This window comes from Corylus avellana, chromosome ca3 (assembly GCF_901000735.1).
Source record: "Corylus avellana chromosome ca3, CavTom2PMs-1.0".
NCBI classification, from domain to species: Eukaryota; Viridiplantae; Streptophyta; class Magnoliopsida; order Fagales; family Betulaceae; genus Corylus; species Corylus avellana.
Genome location: NC_081543.1, coordinates 7,861,703 through 7,871,219, shown reverse-complemented (window position 1 = coordinate 7,871,219; position 9,517 = coordinate 7,861,703). Strand labels below are relative to the sequence as shown.

Sequence of the window (9,517 nt, the reverse complement as noted above, 5' to 3'; positions counted from 1 at the left end):
AATTTGATCGTAGGAGTTGGTCCAGAAAAGATGGCCTATTTCAATTTTCAACAAAATGACTGACCATGTCATCTTTTTTGTTTTTCAGAGACAAAAGTAAGTGACGTTCGCCACTTTGCTCTGCCCAGTTTGCTACCGTAATCTTCCATAAAATGCGTGTGTTGTACGTTGTTATAAGTATAAGGGCTTTGCAGTACCAGTCATACATAATATCGAACCCATGCCGGCATACAAATCCTTTTTTTTCTTTTTTCTTTTTTTCGAATTGGTGAAAGTGAAACGATCAATAGAACCCATATAGAGAAAGAAACAGATATCCAAGCATGAACACGAAGCACTTGAAGCTTTTGTTTTTACGTATAAAAATGTAATTTTTAAGCAAAAATGGAATGGGATAGAAAAATAGAAAGAGAGAGAAGAACATACAGTTCGGTAATGTGGCAAGTAGCGTTATTGTCGTATGTACAGACGCATTTGATAAAGGGGTTGTAATCATTGCTATCGATGGTGGCAGAGCCGATGGCTGCTCCGCTGCATGGTTCCCCACTTATATTCCATTGCCCTGATGCTGCTTTGATTCCCCATCCTTGAAATATGGAATTCAAAGTCCTTACTGCAATAATCAAATTCACAATTATACATCTTTTAATCTTTCAAAATCTCTCTCCTGCTTGCGCACAAAACAAATCCCACCCAGTTACTGCATGCGAATTATGAGAGTAATGCTACAAGTCGTCGTATCCGTCGCTCGTGTTTTTTTAAAAATAAGATTTTTAAAATTATAATTTCATCAAAATTTAATAGTGATCAATCATAAATTCGAATTAATATCCTCTCGATCTGTTTTATTTGAACGGGATAATATACAGTTAATTATAGAGGATTGGTATTTTTGTTCTCTCAAAAAGTAAAAAGACAAAAATATCCCCCTACTATAACTCATTTGAACAGGCAAGAATCTTGTTCCCACAAATTCAATGTTAATTTTAAAAGCCGGGACACAAAAGTAACTTATAATATTATTAGTCCAAAACTACCAAAATCCAACAACACATTTTGAGCTGTTTTTTTTTTTAAAAAAAAAAAGAAAAAAAAATGGTGGGTCAAGAAAAATTGAGTTTTGCTATAAGTCTTTTAATAGTCCTCTTAAATGTGATATGTCTTTTAAAATTATCAATAGATTAAAGTTTAATAAATCACATCTCAAATTCAAACATAATTTTAAAAGTCACGTCACATTTGGGAGGACTCTAAGAGGATTATAGTGACGGCTTATAACATTACAAAGAGGAATTACACTTTTTTTTTTTTGGTTCTATGCAATATGGAAATTACATTTAATTAACTCACCTAAACTGAACTAACACCTATTTTGAAGAGACATTTCCATACAATTTTGACCGTAGATGTTATGGAAGGAAACTGGCCCACATGATCGAAACGTGCAACTTTGACTTCAAACACATAAGTTATTATTTTTTGACAAAAAAAAAAAAATTGTAAGTTTCATTTTTTTATTTGTAACAAACCTGCTTTGTAGAAAAGAACAAACTTACAAAGACCTCACAAAGAGGGAAAAGAAAAAGGTGGATCCTTGCCACTACAAATAGGGATAGAAATAGGAGGAGAAAATAAAGAAGGAATGCAGCTCGAGATAACTCTTGCTGCAGCCCTATATGCCACATGATGGGCGCAGAAGTTTGCACTTCTGTGAACTTTCCTAACCTCTCAAAGAGAGGAAACTGGGAGAAGTGAAATAGTATCAGATATTACATGCTCAATCTTCCAATCTAAGACTATAGTAGGATGCTGTAAAGAAGAAATTACATTAGAAGAATCATCTTCTAAAATAAAATTCTTTAATTGTAAAGAGGCTATCAAAGAAGCTGCCAGAAGGGCTGCTTGAGCTTCACCAAATGTGGGATCACAGGGAGGCCTTACTTGAGAGAGAGCTTTGACAATGATGCCTTAGAGTTTCTGCAGACAGCTGCTTGGATAGAGAAGAGGTCTCTTATGGCTGTGTCAAAGTTCACTTTAAAGTTGCCTACTGGAGGAGGAGACCAGAGTTCTCTTACTGGAGTAGAGGTAGAGTTCCAAGCTGCAAAATGTTCTAAAGATATACGTTTGATGTTTCCAGCAAGAATAGAGACATCAGGAAATACACCTTTATGAACAACTTGATTTCTAGAGAACCATAACATATCACAAAGCACCACAGCATAAATTTGGAATAAGTGTGAATCTGCTAGAGGGATACCAAAAGATTGATGTGGACATAAATACCTTTGATCCAGTTGGAAAGGCTAAGGGAGGACCACTTCATAGAATCCAATGGCCAGTGAGAAGATCTCCAAGAAACTCTAGCAAAGAAGCATTTGAAGAAGAGGTGAGAAAGGGAATCCTCTTCTACATTGCATAGGGACAAAATAAATCTGCTGGAGGAATGGGAAACACAGCATTTAACCTAGTCTTGGAGGGGATAATATCCCAAGTAATTTTCCAAAGGAAAAGTTTCAGTCTGTCATTAAGCTTTAGATTCCAGAGAAGTTTCCATTGCTTGGGAGCTAGGGGGAATTGGGTAAAGACCTAGAGCTACTGATGAGTTTATGGGCAGACTTGGTGGAGAAAAGACCATTGGAGGAAGGAGTCCAGATGAACTTCTCTGTCGAGGCAGGGTAGATAGAGATTTTAGCAATCTCCATAACACTGGAAGAATCAAAAAGATGGTAAAGCAGAGGAAAATTCCAGGAGAGATAAGGGGATTTAAGGTTTTGAAGAAAAAGATCTGAAACAATAAGATTGGGAAAAGGGCTAACCAAAAAAGAGGAAGGAGATGGAGTGAAAGAAGGAAGAGTAGGAATCCAAGAGGAGCACCAAATAGGGAGAGAGGAAGAGCTATGGATTCTGTGATAGACACCTTGAAAGATGAAGGGAAGAGACTTAATGATACCTTGCCATAGCCAGGAAGAGGTAGAATGGGGAAAGGAGGAGAGAGAAGTACTAGAGTGGAGATACTTACCTCGAAGTTGAGCTACCCACATGGAGTCTGCATTTGAAAGAAGTTTCCACCCCAATTTGGAGATAAGGGCTAAATTCACTTCTCTCATTTTTCTGATTCTCAAACCACCCAACTCCTTTGGAAAACAAATGGAGTCCCAAGCCTTAAGAGAGAGATTTCTAGCCTTCTTAGGAGGGAAACCCCACCAAAATTTTTTGAAGATCCTGTCAAGATCAATGCTGGTGCTGATGGGCAGCAAAAAGGAGCTCATTGCATAACAAGGAAGAGCAGCAGCCACAAATTTGATGAGAACTAAACAACCAGCTTGAGACAAAGTCTTAGCTCTTCAACCATCAATTCTGTTATGAACCTTGTCAATAATGCCTTGAAAAGCTCTTTTCTTAGAGTTACCCATCAGAATAGGGAGACCAAGGTAAAGAGAGTTTGAAGGATTAGAAGGATAAGGTATTATGTTTGAGATGGCTGAAGAGGTAGCAGGGTCGGTGTTTTTGCTAAACCTAATGGAAGATTTAGCAGGATTTATGGACTGACCAGACCAATAACAATACTTATCCAGACAAGACTTGATACATGAAGCTTCAGAAATAGTGGCTTTACCAAAAATGAGGAGATCATCAGCAAACAAAAGATGATGGATAACATAACAGTTTCTTGAAATCTGGAGCCCTTTGATGGAGCCTAAACTTTCCTCTCTAAACATGAATCTAGAAAAAACTTCTGAACCCAGAATAAAGAAAAAAGGAGATAGAGGATCACCTTGTCTCAACCCTCTCTCAGGGGAGAAAAAACCAAATGGGCTACCATTTAATAAAATGGAGAAAGAAGAAGAGGTAATGCAAATCCTAATCCAGTGGATCCAGATGGGATTGAAACCCAGCTTTTCTATGATAGCAAAGAGGAAGCCCCACTCCATTCTATCAAAAGCCTTCTCCATATCCACTTTGAGAAACATATAACCACCTTTTCCTTTTTTGTTTTTGAAAGTATGCAATAACTCATGAGCAAGAATCGTGTTATCTTGGATATTCCTACCAGGCACAAAAGCTGACTGTAGAGGAGAGATAATCTTAGGGAGAAGATATTTCAGTCTGTTTGCCATGATTTTAGTAATGAGCTTGTAAACTATATTGCAAAGGCTAATAGGTCTAAACTAATGAGCAGTATGAGAACCACTAAGCTTGGGAACCAGAGTGATAAAGGTGTGATTTTGTTCTCTCAGAAGGTTATTATTCTTGAAAAAATTCCAGATACAGTTCAAAACATCCACTTTAACAAGATACCAGTATTTCTTGAAAAATAGGGTAGTAAAACCATCTGGCCCAGGGGCTTTAGTAGAACTAAGACTAGCAAGAGCTTGAAGCACTTTAGCCTCAAAAGGAATGGAGCATAAAGAGACATTCTCCTCCTCAGTGATAACTGGAGAGAATAAGTCCAACATCTCAGGATCAATGAGGGGGCTAGAAGAAGTGAACAAGTTGGAAAAATGAGCAGAAAAGGTTCCACCAATTGCTTCTCTAGAAGAAATCCACTCACCAGAAGCCAATTTTAGAAAATTCACAGCATTAGATTTTCTTCTAATAAGAGTGGAAGTATGGAAATATTTAGTGTTAAAATCCTTACAAGTCAGCCAGGTTTCTCTGGATTTTGAACGCCAAAGAGATTCTTCCATACTAAGAAGATTATCCAAAACAAGTTTCAGACTAATTTCCTTGTCAAAAGTGGAAGAAGAAGGAGGAGCTTGTTGGACAGAATCTAAATGGGAGAGAATAGCCTTTATCCTTTTTTGAATGTTACCAAAATGCAAGGAGTTCCATTGCAGTAAAGCTGTTTTGGTATTCTTGAGCTTCTTAGGAAGATAAATAGCAGGGTTACCAAGAACTTGCTTTTGCCAAGCAACTTTCATAATCTGCTCACAAGAAGGGGCTTTTGTCCAAAATTCCTCAAACCTAAAAGGTCTAAGAAGGAAAAAGGAATGCCTATTTGTGTTGAGAGATATGGGATTATGATCAAAGTTAAAAGCAAGGAGGTGGAGCAAGGAAGATTCAGGATGTAAATGAACCCAATTTGGGGAAGCCATACCTCTGTCCAATCTTTCTTTAATAATGGCAGCACCTAATCTGTTGTTACACCAAGTGAAAGGGTTTCCAGCAAACCCTAAGTCAATCATACCAAAATGATCAATGAAGCTCCTAAAAGGGCAGTGAGATGAGCTGGAGACAGGTCTCCCACCAAGCTTCTCAGATTGATCCAAAACAGAGTTAAAATCACCAATACATAGCCAAGAGGCTTCAAAAAATTCACCAACAGAGGCGAAAGAGTCCCATAAATCCAACTTATCTCTTCTGTCAGGAGGACTATAGACACAAGAGAGAATCCAAAGAGAGTGAGGGGGGTCAGAAAAGCACCAAACAGAGATGTTGTTCTTGTTGGTAATGAAACATTCAAGATCAACTCCTGGGCGCCAAAAGAGAACCAGGCCACCACTAGAGCTGGAGGGAGCCACTTGAGACATAAGGAAAAAACCAAGTCTGTCCAAGATAGCAGAAACTTGGGGAGGGGGAGATTTAGTTTCAGAAAGGAAGATGACATCAGGGGATTGATCACGAATCAACACCCTCAAACTATGAACTGCAGCAGGGCGAGTGAGCCCCCTACAGTTCCAAGCTAGGATCTTCATTGATACTAGGGAGACTGGACACAGCCTCCCTTCTTCGAAGAGTCAACTTCAGCAGCCACCACTACTGAAACCTGTTTGTTCTTTCCCTTACGAGCAGCTTTAAACATAGATCTTGCTAGAAGCTTCGCAAAAGAACCAGTAGAGAATTCCAGAGAAAGAGACTTAGAATGATCTGAAGGATCAGCAATTTCATTGTTAGCACCAGGTCCTTTCTTAGGAGAAGATTCCAAGTCAGAGAGGGACTTTTCTTGTTAACCAAAACTAAAAGGGAGGAAGGAGGACTAGAATTGGGAGAATTCAAGCTATCTGGAGATGGTAAGGAGGGTTTTTTGGGGGGATGAGTGTTATAAGGGGAGATTCTAGAATATTTTTTGTATGAATTTTTTTTGGTGGGAGTGGAAGGTGACTTAGTATTTTTTGAGGTCGTTGTGTTTGAAAAGTGAGAAGTGGAAGGCTTGGGTTGTAGTTTTTGGGCTGGGTTATCCAATTGGGGATTGGTGGGCCTTATGGGGGTAATAATTTAGAATCCAATTCTTGGTTGGAAACTAACAAACTGGAAGAGGGAGCTAGTTTTGATGGGAAAAGTTTAACAGGTTTCTGAAATAAGGATAAGGCATTTAATGTATTTTCCAGGGAGGGGTCAAGTCTTGCAGCAGTAGGTGGGATATTTTGTGAGGGAGGAGCATGTGTAAGGGAACAATCAAGTCTTAGGGTGATGGGAGTGGGATTGAGTTGTTGGGATGTCAGAGAGTTGAGAGGATTGAGGAGGTTTTCTGGCTGGTTTACGTTACTGGTATTGCATGTCTGGGTGGGCATTGAATTTTGGTCAAGAGCAAAGATTGGTAAAAGAGGGGTGGTATTCACCTTCAGGTTCTTTAAAGAAGAAGAAGATTGCATGTTGGAAAAAATGGTGACTTTTAGAGAAATTTTATACCTGGATGGAAATCTTTCTCCTTGACAGGCAATACAAAAATATTGCTTATGACCTATCTTCCCACAGTCAGTGCAATAAGCATCCAATCTTTCATATATCAGACTAATCCAAGAAATGGTGCCATCATTTCTGGTGAAGGAAAAACTAGGATTAAGAGGCTTGCTAACATCAATATTAACCAAGAGCCTGAGATAGCTGCGAAAAGTGGAATTAACACCACTAGAATTATCAACCTTCACAAGATGGCCAAGACCTTTTGCCAATTGCAGTGGCATTTTTGATAGTCATGTTACGAAGGGGAAGACCATGCACTTGAATCCGAAAAGGGACCTCTTTAAGAGAAAGATCTCCAAGAGAGGCTGTAGGAGACCATTTTTGTAGGGCTAGCAAGGAACCATTAACATTCCAGGTAGTCTGTTTAAGGATACGGTTAATATGTTCTTCCATGGAGAATTTTGAAAAGGAAAGTGTTTGGGCCAAGAACTACAAAGGAAAAGGGGGTGGCAAAGGACCAGGCTTTGATCAGGGCAGCATTAACAGATTGATTCTTTTAGATTTTTTGGGAGATAATATGTCCTACTAAAGGAAGAAGTTCTTCACAAACTAGATCAGGAGGGAGAGTATCAAGTTGTGGGGAAGGATCCTCCCATGTTAAGGCTTCAGTTTGGGCAATGAGAGAGTCGAGTTCTATGGTTGAAATATCCATTTGCAAGAAATGAAGAGAAGAAAGGAAGAAAGATGAAAGGAGATGGGGAAAGCAGGGAGAACACCAGTTTTAGAGGAGCTCTTGGTAAAAAGAGTGAGTTTTTTAAAATTATAAGTTTTAGTGTGCATAACATTTTGCTCATTTTAATGTCAAAATATTACAAATAATATTTTAAAAATATGTTTAATAGGAGTGTTGGAGATGATACAGACTACAAGTAGCCATTATTATATATAAATTATAGTTTTAATTAAAGTCATCATCTCTTTCTCTCTCTCTCTCTCTCTCTATTAAATGTAGCACTAGTTAAGGTGACGAACAATTCAAGCGTGGCAATTAGCAAATCACACGTCTCAAAGAAAGACAATACAGTTTTAATAAGTTCTTCAAATTTGATTATATTCTTTTATAAATTTAATAGATCAACCATTACATTTGTGAGATCCATCATTGACTTATGTAAGATTCACATAAGTTTATAAATCTAATGATTGATTTATAAAATAAAATTGGCCAAATATATTTAAAAAAAATAAAAAATATTAACCCATAACATTTCTGGTAAAAAAATTCATAGCTATCGTCCACCTAAGAGCGAGGACGGTTGAGTGGCACAGCCTATGTCTACTCATCCTTAACCTCTCTAATTTTTGGTTCCACATGTCTTCGTTGTGCCTTAGTAGACATTATTCTTGGCAATAAATCAATAAATATAAATGAATATATCTATATACATACACAAGACTAAACATCAATACTTATAAAAACATAGAAATTAAGATTATCTTTTCTTTTCTTTATTTAATTTTTTTAAAAAAATAAAAAACTGGAGAAACTTCACAAAAGCTCATTGAACTTTCACACGTTTTGAAAAGATTATTCAAAATTTAAAAACTTTCAATTTTACCTCTCAAATTTCTAATTTGATACAATCTCCCCATCGGGCGCTAAAACAAACAAAAATAAAAATTTAATGGTATTTTTCATAGCTTTTATTAGGAGTTAACGCCAAAAATTGACGAAGGGATAAATTGCATTAAAGTAAAAGCTCGAAAGATGAAATTGAGAGTTTTTGAACTTTAAAGAAGCCTTCTCCAAACGCGTATAAATTAAGGGTTGTTTTCGAAATTTTTTCAAAAAAAAAAAAAAAGAGGAGGAGAAAGAAGTTGATTTGTGGCCATCGGAAAATCGAAGGAGAAAAGCTTGGGCCGTAGATAGGAGATGATGATGATAAAATAAAAAGTGGATAATGTATTTTGAATATTCCCGTTTTCTGCACAATTCTTTGATTGGTTCAGCATCGTCTTCCTCAAACCAGAATTAAAACGTACTGAAATCAGTTATTGAAAGGATTTAGGTTGAAGTTCAAACTTCAATCATCTCATCAATCACAAAAATATATAAGAGATTACTCCATCTTCACATATATATAGTTTTCTTGTAATTCCTTTTCTTTGTGGATAATTCGTAATACAGAGAGAGAGAGAGAGAGAGACCTTCAGCAGGATCTGTAACAGCGCTGGTTCCATTTTGAGCTTGAGCAAGGTGAAGCAGCTGGCCAAAGATGCAAGCAGCATAAAAGGCAAAGCCTAAAACTGGTGATGATCCTCCCACCATCAATTTTATGTTTCTCTCTATATTAATATGAGATTGATGGATGGATATGGGCAGAACAATAGAAGATCGAGGAGGCGGAGGAGGAGGAGCAATGAGATTACAATTTACAGATGCAGAGCGACATATATCCTGCCTCTGCTCATGATCAGCTCATCCATCCAGTAATTGATTGATATAATAATATTAGAGATATCGAACTCACTGGATTTAAAATTTTAACATTGCTCTCTTAAAATTATATTATTATAATATTATCAGTCTCAACGTTGAAAGCTTCAGAGAAGAGTCGCCATTGAAGCTATGCCCCACGGCACCCACCCACCCACGCGCTCCTATTGTCAAATTGGGGGAAATTTGCGTTCCCTCGTCATTCGTCAATATAAGATAAAGTCAATTGTAATTCAATTTATCTAATTAAATTGGTCAAAATTTTCAATTTTAATTATCTAATTTTGTAATAAGTTATAGTCAGATTGGTAGGAGGTCATGTCAAAAATTATCTCTCATTATTTCTCGTGTGCCGGGTTCGGCATTACAGCCAAGTCAGGGTGGTGCTTTCGGGTC

The 9,517-nt window shown here is 37.4% G+C and overlaps 1 protein-coding gene across 1 annotated transcript in view; it reads right to left on the bottom strand.

Moving 5' to 3' along the window:
- The window catches only part of LOC132173598 (probable LRR receptor-like serine/threonine-protein kinase At1g56140), a 23,172-nt gene extending 14,095 nt beyond the window's left edge, over positions 1-9,077 (bottom strand). The window contains exons 1-2 of the mRNA XM_059585128.1: positions 8,833-9,077; positions 427-613 (exon numbers count right to left, since the gene is read on the bottom strand). Coding sequence (XP_059441111.1) covers positions 427-613; positions 8,833-8,953 — 308 coding nt within the window. The 5' untranslated portion in view covers positions 8,954-9,077. The remainder of the gene's footprint in view (positions 1-426; positions 614-8,832) is intronic.
- Positions 9,078-9,517: the final 440 nt, after the last annotated feature.